The sequence below is a fragment of the Lynx rufus genome, unplaced genomic scaffold (assembly GCF_022079265.1).
Source record: "Lynx rufus isolate CCGP_SWC_20201006 ecotype Redwood Valley unplaced genomic scaffold, mLynRuf1.p SCAF_1, whole genome shotgun sequence".
NCBI classification, from domain to species: Eukaryota; Metazoa; Chordata; class Mammalia; order Carnivora; family Felidae; genus Lynx; species Lynx rufus.
Window position 1 is genome coordinate 178470312 of NW_025814823.1, and position 24905 is coordinate 178495216.

Below are 24905 nucleotides of genomic sequence, written 5' to 3' on the forward strand. Positions count from 1 at the left end.
TTGTGAGTTACTGCCTTTGGAGATGGAAAGTTCCGTGGATATTTCTAAAGTAGGAAGGTGAAGGAGAAATGTTCTCATTATCATTTTCATTTGTTTCATCCCTATTATAGTCTAACTCATATCCAGATCCTGGAGACTTCTAACAACTTACTATAAGAGGAAGGAAATATAGTTTAGTGGATGAAGCATGGGTCTTGAGACCAAATAGACCTGGGTTCAAACCTTAGGTCTGCCACTGACCAACTGTAGAACCTTGAGCCAGCCAGTCAATCTCATTAATCATTGTTTTTCTTACCTGCAAAATGGGTTAATAGGATTTATCTTACAGGATTATTTGGCAGGATGAGAGCCAGAGTAGGGTTAAATGCTTAGTAAATGATTGACACAATAAATTATACCTACTGACTTGCATTTACACACCATGGACTCCTATCCTTTTATGGGACTCGTAATGGCAAGTCTATCTAAAATACCTGGGAGGAAGCAAAATGAGAAAACCCCTGATGGATTACATTGTGATGATTATTCTTAATATTCCCCCCCAGAAGACTGAATAAAAGTTATTTTATGCCTATGTTCTATTTGGAAAACATTATAAAACTTTGAACAGACAACAGGGCTGCGATAGCACAGTGCTTACCAAAGCACTGTATGCTTTTCTGATAAAGATATAACTTTATTGCCCTTTATGTACTCTCTTGGTTAATACAGTAAGCAAATGGTAGATAATTTGAAATACCTTTACTACCATTTATAGTGTCAGAACATACACCTTACCTTTAAAAATGCAAAAGATTCATTGCAATGGAAGGCATTGCTTATACATACAAATGCATTTGTAAAACAATTCACAGTGCAGAGAGGATTCATGATCCGAGATCTTTCACCTTTACAGAAATGAAATAGGATTTTCTTGCTAACTGCATTCCAGGAGCAGCTAGCCAGGTCAGCAGTGCATCTTCTGGGCAGGATGTCAGTTTTTGTGATCTCTTCTGCAGGGGCTTTTAGAAGGAAGGGGTGAAAGCTGGGTCCTGTAGGCTAAAAACATTATTTCCAAAGTCCTTCTTGGGGAAAAAATGATCTGACTGGGTAGCAAAGATTCTAGAGATACCTCTGCCTCAAATTTCTGGGGGTGGAAGAGTCCTGGCAAGTTGAAAGAGATCTTCAAGACTTCGGCCACAGATAATGCCATTAAATCTTGATGAGGTTTTGTAACTTTTTGTTAGAGATGTTGTAATCTTTCAGTGCTGCTTCTGCACAGACAGAGCATGAAACTGTGTGCACAGAATCATTTGAGAAGATTTTTTTTATTTAAAAATTTTAAAAAATTGTTTTAGTGTTTATTTATTTTTGAGGGAGAGAGAGAGAGCATGAGCAGGAGAGAGGCAGAGAGAGACACACACACAGAATCCAAAGCTGGCTCCAGGCTCTGAAATCTCAGCACAGAGGCCGACGTGGGGCTCCAACTCACGAGCATGAAATCATGAAGAGTCAAAGTCAGACACTCAACTGACCGAGACACCCAGGTACCTCGAGAAGATAATGGAATCAGCAAAAAGAAGGCTGCACTTACAAAACACGGCTTCTAGTTCTGGCCATGTCCCATGTTTGATCTCAGATGCACCCTGTCATGCCCTTGACCCTTATCCACTAATATGTCATGTAAGCTGTTTGGACATCATGATGTTCCAGCTACATCCCAGTTCTAATTTTCTAGGGATAGATAGTATGTGTGCAATCATGTATCAAATTAATTAGGACCTGCTTCTATTACACATTTCCAAAATACTTTTACATTTATAATCTCATGTTTAACCCTATCACAAACCTGTGAAGTAGAAAGGACAAATATTTTTGTTTCATTTAACATATTGGTAACTTAGGCAAATAGAGATTAAGTTAATAATGACAGATCCCAGATCTCTTGACTCTCATTCCTGGGCTCCTACGCTAAATTAAACTGGATTAGTCTTTTGGGATATGTGTGAAAGGGTATGCAGTTGGATTCTTTGTGGAAAAAGATAACTGAATAAGTTATTTAAAGTACTAACAGAGTAGATAAGGCACAGTTCTATTTCCCTTGTTGAGAATTTGCTTTTGATTCCCTCTGTGAAACAGATTAGAATGTTTTGTTATGATTTAAGAAATACACAGACCCAGAAAAGGTACATCTCATATTCTTTTAAATGGATAATTTCTCCTGAGATTACTTTACATTCTGAAAATTCACTTTATTATTACATTCTAAGGTTTGTGGCTTTAAATGCCACGGCATCTTAGTCTAACTTTCATTAGTGATATTTGTAGTTATCACTTTCCACTGTCATCCTCTCCCATTTCCTTTGGTTCCATAGATACAGTTTGATTTATGAATGAAAGCATTTTGATTCTTCAAGATATATCTTGGTGAATTGGTTCAATAACTTGTTATTGAAAAGCAAATCCATCAGGGATGTATTTGCCTACTCCCCCTAAAAAGAAATCTCTTGTTGAGATCAACCATTTATTCATCAGTCATGCCCCACTTCTGTATATTATGAGGACATATCCCCATTTTTTTCATTTGCTAAATATGCCCATAAAAGTATTCAACCTGAAGATCTAGCTTCAAGACTGCTTCTAAAATTTGGAAATTAAAGAAGTATCTTCATCCGTGAGATAATCACAATGTAATTCAGATTCTGGCTACACTCGGAAGGCCTTTGGTGTAGATGAAGAATAAGATGGCGGGCCAGACTGAAAGAGGCCCAAGAATGAGAAAGGAAATTGAGTTTGCAGATGCCGTTTTATGTCACAGCTTTGATGATCTCCTGCTTCTTAGTCAAGTCCTCTCCCTTTGTCACTCTGAGAGTTCTTAGTGAAAATTTGGGGTAACACCCCTAACCTCCCTGATAGCTACCTACAGGGTGCCATTCAAGCCAGCTGCCCCTGCCTGCTTATTGCAGAAGCCAGGGTGTTTGGTTGCATGTAGTCTAAGTTTTTACTTTCCTATGAAGAGTTTTAGTTCATTTGCATGAGTGTTAAGGTTTACTGTCTTGAAAAGTGCGAGTTGCAGTGAAGAAATGCTGTATCCTCACCCACCTTCAACCACATACTTATCATTGGGTGCCTCTTTGCCGTGTTGTGGCCATGTCAAAAATGGAAGCTGTCCTGTTCCTTCTTGGCTCTAACATAGAAGTGTCATGGAAAAATTTTGCTCTGTATCTGCTGTGTAGAATATTCATTTACAGTCATCATAGTGAGTTGGACTCTTTCCTTCCATGTGGCAGGCACACTGTATTACTTCTTTTTTTTCCTAGAAAATATAGCTTTCATGCAGCTGTTGTCTTTTCCACCAAGGCATTTGGCATCTGTCTTCCCTTCAGATTTCATATCAAAAACATCTGGAGAACTTTGAAAAATACAGATCTTGAGTCAATAGGTCTGGGGCGATTCTGAAATCTGTCGTCTATAAAGTTCCACTGGTGAATCTTATACTCAGCCAGGTTCCAAAGCATGTGTGTCAGGAGTTCCCCCAAGACCAAACACAGATTCACTGATTCTCTAGGACTTATGGGACTACTCATAGCTAGGATTTATTATAATCAGCAAAGGGAAAATGTGCATGGGGCAAAATCTGAGAAAAATCAGGCATGAGCTTCTAAGAGACTTCTCCCTATGTAGTCACCCAGGATGTACCCAATTCCTCTGGCATGGAATTGTGGCAAATGTATGGAATGTTCTCTACCAAAAAGCTCATTAGAGACTCAGTGTCCAAGATTTTTATTGGGGACATTGGCAACCTCTGCTTAGCATGATACAAAATTCCAAACTTCCAGAAGGGAAGCAGGGGTTCAGCATAAACCACATGGTTTGTACAGTTTAGGCACAGTGAGCCACCATTACCAATCAGAGAAAAATGGGAACTCTCCCCAAATCCAAATTCCCATATGCCAGCTAAGGACCAACCTTGCAAAAAGACCTTTTTGAAGATAACAGTCTCAGCTCTGGTATGTTAACCTTTCCTATACAATATGTTAGCCAAGTTTCTTTCTTTCTTTCTTTTTTTAAGTTCGTTTATTTATTTTGAGAGAGAGCACAAGTGGGGGGAGGGGCAGAGAGAAGGAGAGACAGAATCCCAAGCAAGCTCAGTGCCATCAGTGCAGATGCTAGATGTGGGGCTCGAACTCACAAACTGTGAGACCGTGACCTGAGCTGAGATCAAGAGTCAGATGCTTAACAAACTGTGCCACCCAGGTGCCCCTGTTAGCCAAGTTTCTGTATTGAGTAGGAGGAGTAACTTCCAGATGAAAATGGAGATCCAGGTGATGAAGTATGAAATCCTATTCCTTAAGGATTTTAATAAAATTCATGCCATGGGAAGCAGGCCATACATGCAGGATATGAACCACTGGACTCTCCAAGTCCACTTGGCTCTTGGCTCTAGTCTGGCTTAGAGAAGAAGAGATAGAACACAAAGACAATGTCAACATGCACCTAGGCGCTCACTCACCTTTTCTGTTCCACCCCCCTTTCCACTTTTCCAAATGGGACTGTGTCTTTAATTTTTGGAAAGATACAATATAAGTAATGAGACTGGATAATCAAAAAGCCGTTTTCACATCCAAGTCACTGAAAGCTGTGAGTCATATGCTCCCCCCCTGCCCCCTGCAGATCTCCAAAAAGAAACTGTAATTTTGGAACTCAGCCCCGTGGGCCACCAGGAATATTTGTGGGTCACCCAGGAATATTCTTAGGCATACGTTCTTTGTTAGTAATACGTGATATGACATTTTAATTTTCTGTGGCCAGAGGCATCTCCCTGCATCTACAACCTCCTAAGATTACCTGGCAGAATAGAGCCGTCTGCTTTCAGACCCATTGATGGCAAAATTCAAAGAAAGGAGATGATTGTTTATTCTCATGGGAAACTTCCAGATGGAGACTAGAAGTTTACCTGAGCATTTCATTATTTAACTTGCACACTTTCTTCCTTCTACACAATTAGACTTTCTTTTAAGTTCATTTCTATTTACTTTTCATTCAGTTCTCTTATTAAGGTGAATAGTAGAACAGCATGTACCTTGTACAAAGCCCCTTTTGAACCTAATAATGACAATCATTATTCAGCATTGCTTTTCTTTAAAAAAAATTTTTTTTAATTTATTTATTTTTGAGAGACAGAGAGAGATAGAGAGTGAGTGGGGGAGGGGTAGAGAGAGAAGGAGACACAGAATCCAAAGCAGACTTCGGGCTCTTAGCAAGTTGTCAGCACAGAGCCCAAAGCTTGAACCCACGAGCTGTGAGATCATGACCTGAGCCAAAGTCGGACGCTTAACCAACTGAGCCATCCAGGTGCCCCCAGCATTGCTTTTCAAGATGCAAAAGCTCTTTCTTCTTGGACCTGTTTTTTTGTGATTTTAATCACTTCTGCCATTTTTCTTTGACTTTTTCCATTTCTCTACAACCTTTGTAAAGGTATGATGGCCAAAATTTGGCCATCATATACATACACATGTACATATATGTACATATACATATATATACACATACACATAAATTTTCTACAAAAGTTATTGGAAATTATGTATACTATATATTTCTAAATTATTCAAAAAAACATGAAACATGTTTTCAAATGTTCTCTCCTTCTTTAAAGTCATTGGTACAACACATAAAGTACAGTGACCATATAATGGCATATAATTCCCTGTATGACTCAACTTAAAAAATGTATACTAAGAAGCAAGGATCGTTGGCAGTAATGAATTATGGACTGATCAAAATTAGTTGTGGGCCAGCAGCTGAGAAGAATGCTCTGTAAGAGCATTAATATAATGTAAAGCATGGAGGAAAGACCACATCTCAATCCTGGTTGTCTAACTGTCCCTAACTATAGGTTGTCCCTAAACATTCCTGGCACCAAAAGCCCTACTATACTTTTTCTCCTAATGGTACCCCCCTGTATTGTCTAATCGTTGTCAGCTTGTACTCTGTTGTAATCTCCAGCTCTTTTGTGCTATGCTCATTTCTCCATCTCTCCTTGTCTTTCATTGGAAATTAACCTTCTGTCATTTGCTATTGAATACCATATACTAACATATATATATTTTATATATTGAGAATATTGATAATCCCCACATCAAGGTAATTAAAAACCATATTTCCATGACTTAGAATTTTCTCATCCTTAAATAGTTTCATGTATTTGAAAATTTGATATGGTTAGTCTTGGTATTTTCACCCAAGAAATATTTTGAATAAAGTGGGTCTTGGGAGTGATCTGGGTAGGTAGGATACATGGAGCAGATCTAAAATTTTAGGAGTTTTTTTTATGAGAACTCTGATGCTGTAGCCTACATAAGTTTCAGAGTGGCACACAATTCAAGAATTGTCCCCCAAATATATTCTCAAACTTTAAAGATACTATTCAACAGAAAAGGAAAAGTGAATTCCAAAGCCATGAAGAAGGCTTGGAAGGGAATCTGGCATTTTCTGAGAATTGAATCTTTCAGTATCACCAGACTCAGCTATTTAACTATAAGGCAAGTGTTGTGGTGGAGTGATCTCAGAGAAATATCCACTGTGCCCCCACTGTTTATCTTCCTTGGTAGGAAGTAGTAGGGGTATATGTATGTATGTGTGTATATGCACGTGTGAATGTATCTGTGTGCTGTCTGCAGTGGGAGGAACATGAAGATGTTAAGAGTGTGAGCCCACTGAATTTGCACTATGATGTATACCTTTTCCAAAGAGGATTTTACAATACTTATTCTACAGATGACCACTTGATTTGGTGGGTAGCTAATATGGTATGTTTATTTCACAGTTGCACACTTTACAGCTTTTTTTTTTTAACATTTATTTATTTTTGAGACAGAGAGAGACAGAGCATGAGCAGGGGAGGGTCAGAGAGAGAGGGGGACACAGAATCCGAAACAGGCTCCAGGCTCTGAGCTGTCAGCCCAGAGCCTGATGCGGGGCTCGAACTCACGGACCGTGAGATCACGACCTGAGCCGAAGTTGGACGCCCAACTGACTGAGCCACCCAGGTGCCCCATACAGCTTTGTAAAAATATATATAATGCCTGAACAGGGTTTCAGAGCAGATATTTCCTTTTAAACTTTTTTTTTTTTAAATCACAAATATGATTGGGCCATGCAACCACGTTCCACCTCGTTTAATTCCTTTGCATTAGAACATTATGTTAAAAGCTCACTAGACACTGAATTGTGAGAATTATCAAAAAGAGAAAAAGAATGAGAGCCTATGGTACAGGAGGTTATAGAAGAGAGAAGCCATGGTTTCTTTCTGAAAGAAAAGGTAAAGGCATACATTTTCTGAAAGAAAAGGTAAAGGCACAACAAAAGAAGTTAGAGAATTAAAGATGGCAGGATTCTTTTTATGCAGCTTGAGGCTGAACTGACCTCTCAGGGGTGAGCAATGCAAAAAAAAACTTTCCATGCTGTTCCACCATCTTGGCGCCTCCCTCATGGCACGCTGACAAGTCTCCACTTACAATGCTGTTGGCTGAGCTTGACCAAGGAGCAAGGATGCACATAATGTGCTTCTTGTGTCAGAGTGAGAGTGGCTGGACTAGGAAAAGATAGCTCATCTGCAGCCTGCACGTATATTCTGGAACAAGTCCCATTGTTACTCAGAAAGTTCAGGACTCTAGGCCAACATTCTCCTACTCAGGCAGGAAAAGCTACTCAGAGTAGTCCAGCTAGAAGGATTGGGGTTCTGAGCAAGACCAAGCTTGTTGTAAGCCACTTGTTTCTTGGTAATGCAGCTCATTATCTGATAAGCATCCCTCCTAGTCATTAGAGTATAGGGTTAAGAGCTCCTCTTGGAAGGATGCAGGAGATCTGCTGCTTGGAACGTGGTGCTCAGTGTCAGAGTAGCAGATAGAAATGAACTCAATTCTGCATGTATTGTTGGCCGCAGCTCTTAGTAAGACTCCTTAGAATAAGTTTTTTAAACAATCTTCCATTTCTATCCCTGATGTGGGGAAAGGGCTTCAGCATTGTTGAGGACTGGTGTATGTATAATAGTAAAATGATAAGACATATCAAATGGGAGAATAAAGCCCCAGAGCCCTTTCAGTTTGGATTCAGGGGAATCCATTATATCTTAGAAACAAATTTGCATTTGAGATTGTTGATCTATTAATGTTTTCTTCATTTACATGTGATTTTTTAGTCATAGAACTTATTGGAGTTTGGGGACCGTTCTGCTGTAGTATGAAATCCTGTATTAAAGACTCATCTTGGTATTGAGTTAGTGCAGTGACTTTCAGTGAATTGACTTAGGCCCACATTTCATTTTAATCAAAAACAAAAACTAGAAAGTGTTACTCCCTAAATAGGTAACAATACATTTTATAAGCACTGCAGAGATTTAGTAAATAGCACATATGATTAATTTAGAAACAACCCCTGGCACTTGAGGGTTACTCAATACATATAATAGTTTCCTTCTCATTTTTTTATATGAGGTAAATGCAGACCAGGGAGTCACTGAGCAAATAGTCAACCCTGAGTAGGTTTGTAATCTTAGGCTCCATGGGGATGTCTTTGGTAAAGATAAAAAAGGAATGACTTGTTATTTCTATTATAAGACTCTGTAATGCTAGGACTTCTACACAGCTTAAATAACGGGTAGGGGAATATTCTTTGAGGAGAAATGCTCAGATGCTATCTACTCACTTGTTTAGCACGCACACTTGGCTTCGAAAACTGCTTGCATCATTACTTTGTTCTTTTGAAGAACCATGGCATGCAAACAATTCAGCATACTCTCAAAAATACATGTAGTATGCCCAGTAAAATACATTGGCTAGCATAAAAATCAAAGGAAATAGTAATTTGGAATAGCGATCAACATTACTGGGGTTTTGAATTGTGAAATAATCAACAATCCTGCCCATCTTATCTCGGAAGACAAACTTGAACTTGTCACTGGTTTTCATGGTCAGGTCACTATAGTCAACATTATCACCGGAAATTTCAATGCTGGCAAAGCTGATCTTCCGTTTAAAGCTGGAGATGGAGCTGTTGATAATGTTAGTAATATTGACTTCTTCCACTTCCTTCGCCGTCCCCTAGATCATAGACAACACGGTCAGCTTGAAAGATTCGACTTAGCAAAATAAATAAGCAGGTATTTATATAATTAGAAGCCTAAGTATTGAATAATTAGGTTTAATAGAAAGTGGCATTGAGTGCCTCAGTAATTGGCTAGTGAGCCGGACTTGGCAGTCCTGTTATCCTGCTTATAGGCACCTCTCCCTAGGTCCTCAGCTTGTATAAGGGGAAGAATAACCATTGCCTTCTATTGATATGCAGAGCTGTGTGCTGAATGCTCAGCCTTTGAAGTTAGCTGATCTGGGTTCAAATTCCATTCTGCCTCTTGCTACTATGAAATTTCAGTCACCTTAATCCCTTTAAAACTCAGTTTCCTTGCCTACAAAACGGTGATGATATTAATATTAATATTTACCTCATGAGACGGATGGGAAGATGGTATAAATTATGTAAAGCATTTAGTAGGTGTTTGATGAGTCCCATTCTGTCTCAGTGAGGAGGGATTAATTATGAGAGATGACAGAAATCAGCAGTGTCTAAAAGTCTCTGCCACACAAACAGAAATAGTGATGCTGCCTACAATTCCAGGGAATTGTCATTCTCCAACATGCCTGGAACGGCATAGCATGTGGGGAGTGTAGTGAAGTCAGAGAGAGTGGAGTTTGGATCCTTGGCCAGGCTACTGACTAGCTGTGAGGTCTTAGATCTCACTTCTCTGAGCAGCAGATTCCTCAACAGTAAATTTGGAATAACAGTGGTGGCCATCTGATAGGCTGTTGGGTGGACTAAATGAGATGTTCAGCACATAGCCACTACTTTGTAGTGAAGCTATTCTTATACACACAGCCAAATAAGGGCTTTCTGGTGTCTTCCATGAAGGATCTTAGTAATTCTCCATATCCCTTTTTGCCAATCTACCAAATTCAGATTTTTGTTGTTGTTGTTATTAACCATTGTTCCCTTAAGGAAGCCTATAGAGAGCAAAATGAGTGAAATCCATATTCTTCTTTGGCTGGCACATAGAATCATTTGCCTTTGGTACTTGGGTAATACGACTGTGTGAAACGTTGCTCACGAGTCAAACATAAGGGAGCAGGCAACTGGGTCTTTGGGCTGTTCGGATTCCTCTCTGATACCCTTCCTGGGTTGTTAGGAGTGTTTTAAATGATCTAATATTTGCAAAGGGCTTATGACTGTCTGGCACATGTAAATGTTCAATTGATAATAATGATTGTTATTATTCTGAGAGCTGGACCACAGTGTTTCACTGCTAATTCAGATAATGGCAGTCTTTCCCTGTTAGCAGAAATATAGGCTAATCGAGAAATTTGCCACAATTTAATTTTTTTCATACATTTTCAGTAAACCATTACTTGTATAATTTAAGAAAACAAAAATGTAACAAAATAATTAAATAGTAATTGCATATTAATATGAAACTTGTAAGCAGCTGATCACATTTGGTTTGATATTGGGTTTTTCATGGATGCTTGTGATTTCATGTTGCATACAGATAACAGTGATTTGCTGCTAGAAAATTAAACATGTTAATATCCCATTGTACTTGACAAAAAGAGCAGTCTTTTTCAAAAGGTGTCATGACTTCCAGATGCCTCCACCTGAACAGGGATGAGAATCACTGGGGATAGGAACCAGTCGGGGTCCTCTCTACAGACCAGCACATGGCAAGTGATGAATCATATATACAGGGCCCTCAAAATTCTTACCCTGTCTTTGGCTGCCATCTGCTGTAAAGAGCTGTAGTGGGCAACTGCGTATTCCAATAGGGCCCCAAACACGAAGCTAAAGCAGATTCCCAGGTACACATCGATGGCCTTTATGAAACAGTTGGTGTTAGGAAGAGAAGTGCGGGACCCGATCATCAGTGTTGTCATTGACAGTACGGTGGTCACTCCTGGGAAAACAGGTAGGCAATGTTCCCACATCAGTGGCCAGTGAACCTTTCACCTTTACCTGGCAGACCATCACCATTCAGAACTTGGCAAGGGGGACAGGACTCAGAAATGGAACAGCTCATTTTGAAAAATCTGCAGTCTTCTAGAGCAGGGTTGATTTGTCCATTTTGAATGGATATGAGTGATATTGTTTTCTAAGTGTTGCATCTTCTGTCTTCCCATTAGAGGGGGGTGTTCAGTATGTAAGATAACTGGCAATAGACATCCAATCACAATTCTCCCTTATCACTGTAAAACATGTTTAAAAATGTAGTACCTCACTCTCTGTCTCTGTCTCTCTTTCTGTCTCTGTCTCTCTGTCTCTCTCTTTCTCTCTGTGAAAGAATCTTTCAAGAAACCAACTCCTGGAACTGCCCTGTGAATATCAGTGAAAAAAAAAAAAAACCAAACCTGGTCGAAGGTGAAAAGAAACCAAAAAGGACCTGTTAGGCCAGTTCTTAGAAATCTCCTGTTGGAGCTGCTTACCGATACAGGTTCTTGCAGGAACTGAATCAAGGGAAATCCAAAATGAAACCCAGGATAACACCACCAGGAAAGTGGAAGGAACATAGGTTTCCAAAATAAAATACAGGACATTCCTCCGAAGCTCAAATTGCAAGACCAGTCGTGTATAATTTCCTGATAGGGTAAATAAGAGATAGGAAATAATGTCTGCTCACATAGCAGAGTGGTTTCCCTTCGGGATGTTTAACTTAGCTATATTCACATTAAGCTATCTGTTATACACCAAAACCTAATTAAGCATGAACTGTCATTACAGTTTCAATGAAAGAAATTGCTGTTGTATAGAATGGGATTTATAGGGGTACTGGTACTCCCACCCGTGATCCTTTTCTTGTGCCTTTCTCCATCATAGTATTCCTGTAGCATTATACCTGCTGGCTTCCTTGACATCTACCTCACTAGACTGGGAGCCCTTTGGGGGCCATGTCAATACTGGGCATGAAGCAGGTATTAGTGCCCGGCCCAAACCCTATGGCCCTACCACACTGCGGAAGCGTTCCTGGCCACAAAGAGATAAACTAGGGGCGCCTGGGTGGCTCAGTCGGTTAAGCGTCCGACTTCAGCTCAGGTCACGATCTCACGGTCCGTGAGTTCGAGCCCCGCGTCGGGCTCTGGGCTGATGGCTCAGAGCCTGGAGCCTGCTTCCGATTCTGTGTCTCCCTCTCTCTCTGCCCCTCCCCCGTTCATGCTCTGTCTCTCTTTGTCTCAAAAATAATAAATACACGTTAAAAAAAAAAGAGAGATAAACTAGAGAAGAAATCGTATTTTTGACTCAAAATGCAACGCAGTTATTTTGCTTTTGTACAAAGTGTCTCCCAAGTTACCTGTTTCCTGCTGTGATCTGGTGACTAAGGTGAAATACCGTTGTATGGTGTACTGAGCAAGACGCAGGTTTTCCAGCCCACGCACCGAGTCGTTCCCTCTCAGCCAGCTGAACTCCACATCGTTCCCATCGTAACCCCCTGGTAAGTCAAACAGTGCAAGTCAATGCAGGGAGGCAGCAGATTGAACTCGTCTGGAAAATGCTACAATATGGGGGCAACAGGAGATCTGCCTCGATGGTGCTAAGTCCAAGGATGATCCCATGCAAAACTTGGCATGATTTCTCACATGCAGTTGCTGCATCTGCTTAGAATAGGATGAGCTGCTAGGCTATTTGCCATCAATTGAAAACCGGTTCTATGCTAAGCATTATTTAGACTTGGTGGATGATAGGCCTCTGGAAGTGGCCATCTTCATTATTGAAATGATATTTATTGAGCTCCTGTCTGTGCACACACACAGCTCTATGTTACATGGTGCCCTTCAGGACAATCTAGCAGCTCTGAAAATGTTCTCAGAGACTTCACAATCGGTCTGTTCTTATTTCCATATTGGCTAGAATGCAAAAACAGAAGACAAGAAACCTACCACTAGCCACTTTATTGATGTCTGTTAACATAGGCATTTGGTAAATCTCAAAGCAGTTTTACTAATATAGTCCATAATAGTAATAATAGCTACCTTTTATGAAACATTTATGGTGAGTCTTTTACACCTTATATCTCTAATATGCTCACAGACTTGCAAGGTAGACATTTATATATTCTTCAGTAAAAAAATTTTTTTACGTTTTTTGAAATTGGGATGGATCTTAGAGTTAATACATACATACATACATATATATAAAGTAGAGCTTACATTTTTTCCTAAAATGTTATTCAATAAATGCTGTACCTTAGAATCGAGGAATTGTAATGTCTTGCCCATTTTATACACGAACATTCTCAGATTCAGAGAGATTGCTCAACTTTCTCAGGATAGCAGGGCAAGTTAATAACAAAGCCAGGATTGTACCTCAGGAAAGTCTAAACCCAAAACCCATGGACAATGATGGTGATGATAATATCTATCGTTTAGTAAGCAATGGCATTTCTAAGTGCTTTACAATATTATCATCTCATTTAATCCTCAGAATAGCTCTTTGAGAAGACAGATGAGTGGTTAATAAGCACATGAAAAGATGCTCGACATCATTAACCATTAGGGGAAAGCAAATCAAAATCACAGGAAGATACCACTTCACACCCGTAAGAATGGCTGTCATGAAAAAGACAGACAATAACCAATGATGAGAACGCGGAGAAACTGGAACATCCCTGGTGGGACCGTAAAATGGTGCAACCATTTTGGAAAACAGTTTGGCAGCTTCTTGAAAGGATGAACATAAATTTACTGTTTGATCCAGCATTCCACTCCTAAGCATCTGCCCAAGAGAAATCAAATCATGTCCACAAAAAGCTTGTACACAAATGTTCACAGTGGCATTATTCTTAATAACTGCAGGGTGGAACCAAGCCAAAAGGACTTGTATTACTTGTACTCTTTCATATGGAATAACGAGAAATAAAGCAATAGAAAGGAACGATGTACTGATCCACGCTCCAACATGTATGAGCCTCAAAAACACACTAAGTGAAGGAAGCCAGATGCAAAAGACCACATGGTGCATTGATTCCATTTATATGAAATATCCAGAAAAAGCAAATCCTTTTTTTTTTAATTTTTTTTTAACATTTATTTATTTTTGAGACAGAGAGAGACAGAGCATGAATGGGGGAGGGTCAGAGAGAGGGAGACACAGAGTCTGAAACAGGGTCCAGGCTCTGAGCTGTCAGCACAGAGCCCGACAGGGGGCTCGAACTCACGGACCACGAGATCATGACCTGAGCCGAAGTCGGCCGCCCACAGAAAAAGCAAATCCATAGAGACAGAAAGTAGATTAGTGGTTAACTGGGCGTGGGGGTGGGGTGGCGGCAATGGGAGAGACTGCAAATGTGCACAAGGGATCTTTTTGGTTGATGGAAATGTTCTAACAATGAAATGTGGCAGTGGTTGCATAACTGGGCAGATTTGCCCAAAATCTTTGAACTTCACACTTAAAAGGGCTGAATTTTGTGGTATGTACATTTTACCTCAATAAAGCTATTAAAAAATAACTCTCTAAGTCAGACAGTATTATTTTTCCTTCTTCACAAGTGAGGAAACTGGGGTCAGGAGAGGTTAGTTCTACTCACCCAGAGTCACAGCTAGTGACAGGAAAAACCCAGTGATTTTGATACCTGCGATCTTAACCATGGAAGTGTATTGCCTTCATTTTCCCAGGCTACTGGGAAGAGGGATGCCAGTGTTGGGACTAACATTTTGTTAAGTCTTAGCTTGTAGTATCCACTGTTTAACAGTGGTTATCTTCCCTCCATAGGGCAGGGAAGTGGTCATGGGTTCTGAGAGGATTTCCAGGTAAAAATTGTCTGTGGGTTTTCTCTCAGAACCACCCCCAAATGTACTGATGTTAGCTGTGCAAATATGCCTAGAAGCCCAGAGAAATACAAAAATAGCTAAAAAATGTGAGTCATACAAGCTTCTACCTAGACACCATACTTTTACAAGTATTAAAATGCTCACAATCATGGCATTATCATTGCTCTGGTGGGATGGTAGCAATTCTTTTCTAGGGATGGTGTTCAGGAAAAAACACCCTCAGTGAGGTTTCTGTACCCAAATAACTGCTAAGAAACACTCAGTGAATGCTTCCCCTGTTCACTGGGGATGGTATTTGTGCAAGCAGAGTGCTGGAGTTTCCAGGAGAATCTCACTCCTGGGATTTGAGATGAGCACAGCCATACATGGAGGGCAATTACTTTTTCCATGTGGGGTTGAAAATGAGTTCTCTTTTTGATATCCTCAAGTTTTATTCTGCCCCCAAATAGCTGTATTGCTTTAAGTAGGTTTTTCATGTATTTAATCAATAAGGTAATTAATCTGCCTGTCTGAGTCTTTAATTAAATGTCTACTTCTGAAAAATGACTACTGCCTCATAATGGTTGTGCTTCTTGGATGTTGACCACGTGCGTCCTCATGTAAGACGTGCCTACTGATGTCCAGTGCTTGACTATGGTTTTTCCTCCTGACACAAGCCATCCCTTGATGCCTTGATAACTCCTCTCTGAGCCATTGTTTTCCTAGGACACCGGTCACAGGTACACTTTCCCAAGTTTGGTGGGCATTTCAGAACAATGGATATTACTCAACAATGCCATTTGACACACATCAACTTAGAATAAATGCTCATTCTTCATCATAAATCCCCAGACTGCAGTTTGAATTCCCATTACTGGCATCACTGTATTAAAGTACACACACACACACACACACACACACACTCCAAACAACTTCTCTTCAAAGTTAGAAGCAGATGCAATGAATGCCAATGATTGCTTTGCACGTTACCATTTTTAACCCCTGCTGTGTTCTTTCTGGCTTCTGGTGCCTTCTCAGATTCTGAGTCCCACTCCTCATCCAATTGACCCCCATTTCCTTCACTGTCCTGTCTACTCTTAGGTGGAAATATTTAGTGTTGGTGCACAGCGGCCTTCCCCAAAAGATGTCATATTGGAAGGTTTGTTGCTGAGAGGTCTCTAAATCTCTCTGCCTAAACACTCAGAAGGGCTGAATCAATTGGAATCAACACCGAGAAAAGAAAGGCCATTGTGTATAGGTCTCTCTTCATGAATACACTGATCTAAGTCACCTGGGAAAATCATCTCAGGGGCTGCAGGATATATACTCACAGCTTTCCAGTTGCAACTTGCATGTCTGTGTGTCCATGGGGTATTTAGACAGGTCCATGTTACATGCAACAGTCGTTGTGATTCTAAGAAAGGAAAAATGGGTTCAAAAGGAGTGTTGTGGGGGAAAGTACACATTCCCTGTTAAGGGCAACTCCAAGAAGACTTTCACCTTGGCCCTTACAGTGAACGTGTGACCAGGAGCCTACACGCAAAACATTCCTGAGCTTTTCTGTGCTAAGTGACATCTTTGAGATGTGGTAAAAGCTGGGGCCCAGGATGGAGGAAGCAAGAATGTTGGCAATGAAGAGGCAAATGTGCAACATATTGCAGAACAGAATCACTCATTAGCTTGAGATGCGTTTGCATCCAGTTTTAAAATTTAATCTTCATGACAAACGCACGAGGAGCTAGAACAGAGATCCCAACACTGCTGTCACCATTTGACAACAGATTCTGGCTTGCCTTGGCTCACACAGCTCTTAGTGGCAGAGCTGGGGCTGGATCCCAGGTCTGCTGGCTGTGCAGTTCTCCAGGACCCTGCCTCCTGGAGGGGATCAGCATTCGCAGAGGAAGTGGAGGATGTTGGAGGGTCCCAGGCACTGTGGCTCTTAGGGACCAACATTCAGGGACATTCAATTAAACCTCAATAAAGCCCTCACAGTGGAGATTTCAACTGGCCCACCTTTATCTCCCTTTTCCTTCAGTGTCATACATTTTTATTAAGTGCCGTCATTAAGCACTGTGCTGGGTTCTTGGGGAAAGTGAAATGTTGTGTTCATGGTGCCCACCTTGAGGAAGCTCCCTTAAGGGAGACAGAGTAACAACAGCTACTATTTACTGAGTGCTTACCCTGAGCCATTCCCCAGGGAAAGTGCTTCACATGCATTATCCCTTTGAATTTATACAACAGCTTTACGAGGTAGGAAAAATCATTCTGCTTTTGCTGCTGAGGAAACCGAGGTTCAGAGAGTCTAGCAACTTGCCTAAGGTCACAGAGTAGGGACAGAACAGGGACTCACCCCCAAATATGTCTAATTCTAGAGCGAGGCTGTTAAATGTCATCTATAATTTGTAATCCTTGTACAAAAGAGATTATGTTATGTGCAAAATACAGACAGACACATCCATGCACACACACGTACACACATGGGAAGAGTTAGTGTTGATTGGAGCTGGGTGTCATGGGAGAGGTCTAGTTTAGCTTCTTGAAAGAAGGGTTGGGGTTTGGGCTGGTTTTTGCATAATTCAGTGTGGCTGAGGAATGTCAGATGAGCAATCCAAAAATTCAGTTTATTGGTTAGCTCAGTCTTTGTTTCCTAACAGCAGCTTCTTACTTGGGATTTAAGAGTATTAGGTTCTCAGCCTTCTACCTAAGGACTGTGGGAGCATATGGTTTGCCCGGTCCTTGCACATCCCTTGTGCAAACAGCCCTGAGCCTCTGCCTGTGGGTTGCCTCTTGCAGCACCTAGGGAACACCTTCCCTATTCTAGCCAACCAGCCTCTTGATAAACTTCCACTGGGTGGAAGGAACTTTTGGCCTCAGGGATTTGGAGAAGAGACAAAGGGAGGCTGTGGTTGCAGATGACAGAGGCCTTGGGGCACTGCGCTTTGATTCTCTGTACAAAAATGGCTCAGACGAGTAGAGATGCATTCTGCAGCAACTCTAGCTCCACTAAGTCCCATGAAAGGAAAAATTTTTACATTTCCTCCTGCTGTTCCCCGTCTTCTCTTGCTAACTTCCTTTTACTCTTTAAGACTCAGCTCAGAGTTCTGTCTCTAACGTACTCCCCAACTCCCTAGGATTCCTAACTTCCTTTTGTTATTCATCTGTGTCAGGACAGTGTCTCATTCAGCTCTGTATTCTTGGTGTCCAGAGTGGGGCCTGGCCCAGAGCAGGCATTCAGTAGCTGCTTATTGAGCCAAACTGAACTGAGGGAGGGCCCTTCAATTGTAGGGACAAGAATCTAGGAAGGCAGGGGCATGACAAGGGTGGGACGTTGGGGTGCTTATCTGACAGCTGGTCAGAACTATCCAGGATATATTTATGCCTTTTCTCCAGCCATCTCCCCTCCAGCCCTGAGGTTGCAGCCACCCAGTCACCTGAGAGCATACAGGACTGTGCCATTGGAGAAGAGGCGGATGAGCCTGTTGCCCACAGTGACTTCATGGAGGAAGGACTTCTTGGACTCCACAATGTAAGTGTCCGGCACCCAGAGGAACTCCACAAGGCGCGCATCCAGAGTGAAGCTCTTGTTGCCTTCAAATACCAGCCGCTGGTCCGTCCAGCGCTGTCTGAGGTATATGGTGGCTGTATAGTCCTGAGGGGGAAGCCAAGTAGTGGAAATGGATTGGGGGGAGAAAGACTTTGAAAACGGAAGGGAAGGGGTCAAGTCTTATTCCCTTCCCCACCTCCACTTAGGTCAAGAGTATGCACTATAATAGACACTGGTGAACAATGTCTTATTCTTGGGGGAGCAGCCTGTTAGCAATAAGAGAAGAAAGCACCTTATCTGTTCTAGAGAGTAACTCTCACTGCCAAAAGGGAGCCCTGTAGGAGCATGTTTAGCGCCTTAACTTACTTACCTTCTATCACAAAAGCCCCTCCAAACCGTTGAAGGTTTTGGTGAGCTAAGTGCTTAGGTTGTCCAGGATTGTACCCGGACTGCACAGTGGGCCCCTTGGCAACCTGCTTTTTGTGTCAGCTTATCTGTACTGGGTGTTCTTAAGTGAGAGGATGGTGGAAAGAAGTCATGCGAGTGTTGGTTTTCATTAGCTTAGCTTAGCTTCCGCCCTGGGAGGGTCCATGTGATATTCAGGCTTCCCCACTGCCCTTTGATTCTCTCCCCGGTTTTCATCCCTTACCAAATGCACCCGCTCCCCTCCCTCATTTCTTCCCTCCTGGCCTTTGAATCCACTTTCCTTCCTTTTCAGAAGATCTGTTTTATAAGAATCTTCCACTCTCTTGAGTTTTGGGATAGGTTTCCAGCCTCTGCCATTCCGAGAGCATGGGGGCTGTGAGTCTCTGTTCTGTTTTTTGAGTAGCTAGAAGGTGTATCCCCATAAAACACGAGGAGAAGGTCTCCTCAGGTGGAAGATGAAGGGGCCACACTTACCATGTTACTCTCTGAAATACTAGAAATACTTGCAATGTCCAGAGTCAGTGCTATCTGAACTGGTTCTCCTAAGAATGAAGAAAAAACCGGAAGGACTTACATAGAAACACAAACACACTACATTAGCATAATGTTTTAAAAATTATAAAATTACGAAAGCAACATTCACCTATTGGAAAATTTTAACCACTCTAGAAGTATATAAAGCAAAAGGTGAATTTCTACCCACCCCTGTCAGGAGGAACCATTGTGTAGAATGGGAAAAAAATGTATGAAAAATGTTTGTATAAAAAATGCACAAATATGTAAATAGCTTAATGTGTAAGAGAGACCACACTACGTTCATTAGTGCAGATTTTAAAGGATGTAGTTGTATTTGCTATTTCTTACTTGGAGGATTTTTCCTGTGGTGCTTTGCAAGGGACAGATTATTTAGAAACGTAGTAGGGGATTTGGGATTTTGCACAGAGATCTTCATTTTTCTTTCCCCTCAACTAAGTAAATTTACCACAAGATGGCATTCAAGACTGCTCATGGTTGAGCTCCTGCTCACCTCCTGATGCTTTGCTACTCTTCCTTTACTCTCCCAAAAGCCTAAACTATTTAGAATTCCAGAACCTTCCCCATGAGATCTGGTATATAGATACTGGGCCTCAAGCTGAACTTCTGAGAGCGCCCGCCTCAGCTCTGGAGACAGAGGCCTTGGGGCCACCTTTCTCAGAAGCCAGGCCAGGGCAGTGTATTCCTCCTCAGACTGGAGATGCAGAAGAAAAGCCCAGGAGTGAGAAAGATGTTGGCTTACAACTGGGAAGAGTTACCGAGTCTTTCGGAACTGCAGACTTCTCACCTATAAGTGGGGATAATGCTAATGACACCATAGGGTCATGGAGAGGGCTAAAGGAGATTCGGCATGTGGCAGCTTCTCTGCAGGATGGTGGCAAGAGGGGATACGTGTGAAGTGCCTGCCCAGCCAGATGTCTAGGAGGTGCTCACGAATAGTTATCTGTACAAAGTTCCCAGGATTATGTCTGTCACATAATAACAGAGGCTCAGTAAGTGGCATTGGCCTACCCCTCTTCTCCTCCTTAATCCTAGCTCATTCTGGAAAAAGAACAACTTTACTCACCAGGTTAATAGCTGCAACAACATTCTCTTGTAATAAAGAACTAGGGGTGTGTCAGGGGACTGTGACACTGCATTAACCAGGAAGAGGGGAGGTGAAATTCAAAGGAAGCTTAAAACCATCTAATTGGTAGGAATCAGACAAAGCGACCTACTTATTCACAGAAGGAAACTAAGCCATAGAATATAGGTGGGAATTTGGAAGTGAAGTTTTAGAACCAATGCAATTAAAAGTAACGAAGTAAATGCTTGGTGTTAATACTTGGTGGAAAAGTGGGAGATCTTTGAGGACAGACGGTGGAAGGTGCTGAAGGAGTATGGTGCTAGGTGGCTTTCTGCCCCTCAAGGCAGAAATTGAGAAAAGGAGCTTGGAGCCAGAGTGTTTGAATCCTATGCCCACCGCTTCATAGCTGTGTGACCTTGAGCAAATTGCTAAGCTACAATTTCTCACCTATAAAATAGAGCTACTAGTGCCTGGTATTATGGGTTGGGTTGGGAAAGTTACAAGATCTATTTTAAGTGCCTGGAGCACAGTGGGCAGTGGCTGAGTGTTATTTGCTCTCCTGGAGGAACATGGAGAACAGAAAACACACAAAAGTTCCATCCCACTGTGCTTTCTGTTTACTTTGTATCTAATTAGTCCAGTCTGGGCCTTGCTTCAGTTGGCTTCTTTAGGGACCAGAACTTGCTTTCTTCCCCTTGAGTTATCAAAGTAAGCTGTGCCACCAGAGGGCAGCTTCCTCCTAGGAAAGAGGTCAAAGCCAGTTCCTGGACAGTGTTCTTAGGGCTTGTTTATAAATCTGTGCTCTGTGTACCTTGTTCCCTGAAAAACCCTATGGAGGTCTTTTCTCTTAAGGACCCCAGGGACCTAAAACCTGGGTGGACAGGCAGTACAGAAAACATGGCTGCTCCACGAAACTCCCGGCCACCACGTAAATGTAGTTCCTTTAGGAGACAGATTGCCAAGGTGTTGGGGCTCACCTTTTTGACTAAGGACCGCTTACCCCCTTCTCACCCCAGGTGGATCTGGGCCTCACCCTCCTTGGGTCCACCCCAGGTTCATTGCCCAAGAATCTTGCCTCTTGTCAACCTATGAACAGGCAACAAGAAGGGCAGTATCCTGGCCTATTGTTTGGGGTTTGAGAGGCAGAGGAATTGGATCTAACCAGCGTGTACAGACTCACATGCTTGTTATTAGTGTCCTGCTGGGCCTGGGAAGACTAGGGGAGGTTGAAGCCTTCCTAGGTTTGTTAACGTAAGGAGCTCAAATCTTAATTGTGTGGCCATGAAAATGGTCTGTGCTCTGAAATCTATTTGTGCACTTGCTCTGAGGCCATGCTTCCCGAAGGCTGCAACCCACCAGTGACTGAGTGTGGCGGGGATATGAAGGCACACTGTTCCTGGGAGGCAGAGATAGGAGATTCCTCTGATGGCAAATTTGGCTCCAGGATTCTCTGGGGCCCTTCCACACACACATAGAACCGTAGTGTAGTCTATGACACCTCTGCCCAACCTTCCTTCCCTCCCTCTCTGCTTCCCCCGGGGTCAGCTTCCCTCTCTTCCCACCCCACATTCTGTCATAGATATTGCCCCAGTGAATATCTTGCATGGATAATTCCCTTTTGTGTTGGCTCTCCAGTGGACTAACCCACTAATCCTAGATTTGACCAGAGAATTTTGTCATGTGAGGGGAGGAGCAGGAAGGAAAGGGGATTAGAATAGACTGCATCCTGATGATATGGCAGGTGCCATGGTTCTTATTCACACACTTCATTTCAATCAGTCCTCTCTGTGAGGCAGAAGATATATCCCCACTTTATAGAGAGGTGACTTAGAAAGCTAAGGTGCTGGGCAAGCAGTAGAGCCGGGAGCCAAATGGAGGTCTGTTCAACTCCAAACCTCTTTCTACCACTTTATGCTCTGCGTAAGGAGACATTAGAGACACAGAGAGACTGAGACTCTGTGAGGAGGTATATTATTGGTTTCATCCCTCCCTCTTTCCCTCATGCCATCAATAAATACTAATTGACCACTTGCTGTATGCCAAGCACTGAGCTGCTGCTAGGGTTAGTGAGGTAACTTTACTGAGGTAAATAAAGCAAGACTCCCCCAAGAGACTGTAGCCTAAAGCTGAGACAGATGTAAAACCAGTGGCAACGATGGTATTGCCAGGTAGTGGCTAGGATTTGGAAGTATGTTCAAAGTAAAGTGTGAAGAATGGGGATAGGGTCTAGAGGAATCAGGGCTGGCTTCTCACAGGAGGAAGCTTCGATTAGAGCTGTGAAGAAAAATTGGCATTTTTCCAGGGAGGGAATTTGAAAGAAGCTGTTCTCAGCAGATAAACAGTCTCAGCAAAGGCAGGAGACCAGGGAAGCCAAGGAGGTCAGGGAGTGTTTGGGGCACACTCCTGGCAGGGCGTAGCAGGAGGAGTTGGGGCAGACGAGACTGGCAGAGATAGAGGCTGGCCTAGGAAGGCCCTGGTGTGCCATGCAAAGGGCTCTGGACTCTATGCTGAGGATGCTGGGACATAGGCAGGTATTTTGAGCAGGAAAAGGACCCAGGCAGGTCATCTAGGTGGCACCGTTGGGGGTTAGCCTTGAGTGACCAGGCTGGAGGCAGGAAGACTAGGTGGCATGGTCCTTAAATAATGACACTGGAAGTGGGGGTAGAAGGAAGACAGTGTGTAGGAGGTTGTTAGAGGCTCTAGTCACCTCCTCAGCTGGGAAGAGGATTTCTTCATCCCGCAGGTTGAGAAGCAAAGCACGTTCTTCAAAATAGTGTGAAAATCACTTGCTGTCCTCATCCATTATTGCTAATCCTTAACAGGTTGTAGATCAGAAAAAGGAGTCAACTAAAATCTCCTGAAACCCTCCTCTGCATATTGTCTCTGTTCTCCTTCTTTTGAATTGTCGTACTGGACAGAAAGGATGACCTACCACCAAAATTGGGCCTGAGAAATTTATTATATCCTGCTGTGAGATTCTCAAAGCCAGGCAGGGAGAGCTTGTCACTTCTGCTGACCTCAATGTTGAACTGATTCCCCTGGATGCACATCCTGGAAAAGAAGATGAGTGTTGCTTATCTGTGAATAAGCATGTACACACATAAACTTGAGCTTGTGTTTGCATGTATGTCTGTGTGTTGTGCCCACGTACCAGTGGTGACTTTCCCAGAGAGAAATCTCTAATTTTAAGCTGCTGAATTAATATGTCCTTATCCCATTCCATTTTATTACCCATTTGCCATACCTCAGAATGCTGAGGTAATTTGGGAACCCCTCCAAGTGTCTTTAGAAAAAACACAAGTGGGGGCGCCTGGGTGGGTTAGTTGGTTAAGTGCCCAACTCTTGATGTTGGCTTAGGTCATGATCTCACAGTTCGTGGAATCAAGCCCCCACAGTGGGCTCTGCACTAACATCGCAGCACCTGCTTTGGATTCTCTCTCTCTCTTCCTCCTCCATCTCTCATGAGCACATGCTCGCTCTCTCTCTCTCTCTCTCTCTCAAAGTAAATAAACATTTAAAAAAACCCACAATGGTTCACCCATGTATGACCATTTTGGAAGCTTGAATAAATGGCAGGGAGTTGTGTTGTCTGGGTGTTTCAAGGAGGTGGACAGACTAGGTTTTGTCTTGCCATTAGTTTCTTACTAATGACCTGCCACCCTTCCTACTTCAACCACATACTCAAAGCAATTCAGACCAAAGTCATTATAGGGCAGCAAACTCACCTTGGAGTCAAGAGACTCAGACACACAAAGGTCAAATGGAGAATGTATTTCATGTTGACAAGGCGCTCACGCAGAGAGGGGCCAAAGTAGCAATCACCTGGGAAAACAGATGGGCAAGGCAGGAGAGGTGACCCAAAGGGCTCACCTCTGCCAAGCCCAGCTCCGTCCTGTGGGTCATCAGCTGCAGCAGTTTTTCAACATGTGTGGAGAGCAGACTTTTTCTATACCATTTGGTTATCCCTCCCATTCCCTGCATGCCATCCAGGAATGACTCCATTTTGGAGGATCATCATGTTAAATCCAACCCAAATAAAGGGTTAAATAAAGGGTTAACATCATCATGTTAAATCCAACCCAAATCCAGCCAAATAAAGGCTGACACCTTGTTTAGAGAGTAGTTCACCAGCCCCCGAAATGCAGCCAGTCCATCCTGGACTGTGTATTTTGGAAACCCCAGGACTGTCCTTACCCTCTCCTTATCTTGACTTTGCCAGGAAGGACATCCCCAACTAGGCACTCACCCCGACCTTGCCATTTATCCAAGGGTCTAAGTCTATTAAGCAGGTCATGTAGACAGGAAATGAAAACTTCCCAATAATAAACAAACACACAAGTAGACTTTCCAAGAACCATCCATGTGCAAGGAATACATTAGATACTTTCCCACGGATCTTCTCACTCCATGTCCCAGTGCCGTTGTGAGGTGGGTAGGTTAATCCCGAACTGGGATGAGCAGACACAGGCTCACAGAAAGGTCACTGTGCTAGTGAATGTCAGAGGAGACT

At 42.4% G+C, this 24905-nt stretch overlaps 1 protein-coding gene across 2 annotated transcripts; it reads right to left on the reverse strand.

The window, feature by feature from the left end:
- Positions 1–8780: 8780 nt before the first annotated feature.
- GABRP (gamma-aminobutyric acid type A receptor subunit pi) lies at positions 8781–24173 on the reverse strand. 2 transcript variants are annotated; one of them, XM_047072946.1, is made up of 9 exons: positions 24121–24173; positions 23328–23446; positions 19270–19337; positions 18257–18474; positions 16157–16239; positions 12371–12508; positions 11508–11660; positions 10794–10981; positions 8781–9083 (listed from the first exon to the last, which is right to left on the reverse strand). In XM_047072946.1, exons 1-9 carry the CDS (start codon positions 24171–24173, stop codon positions 8781–8783), a joined length of 1323 nt encoding a protein of 440 aa, XP_046928902.1. The 2 variants fall into 2 exon arrangements, with proteins under 2 accessions (XP_046928902.1, XP_046928910.1); XM_047072954.1 differs by lacking the exon at positions 10794–10981 and having other exon boundaries at positions 9046–9083.
- Positions 24174–24905: the final 732 nt, after the last annotated feature.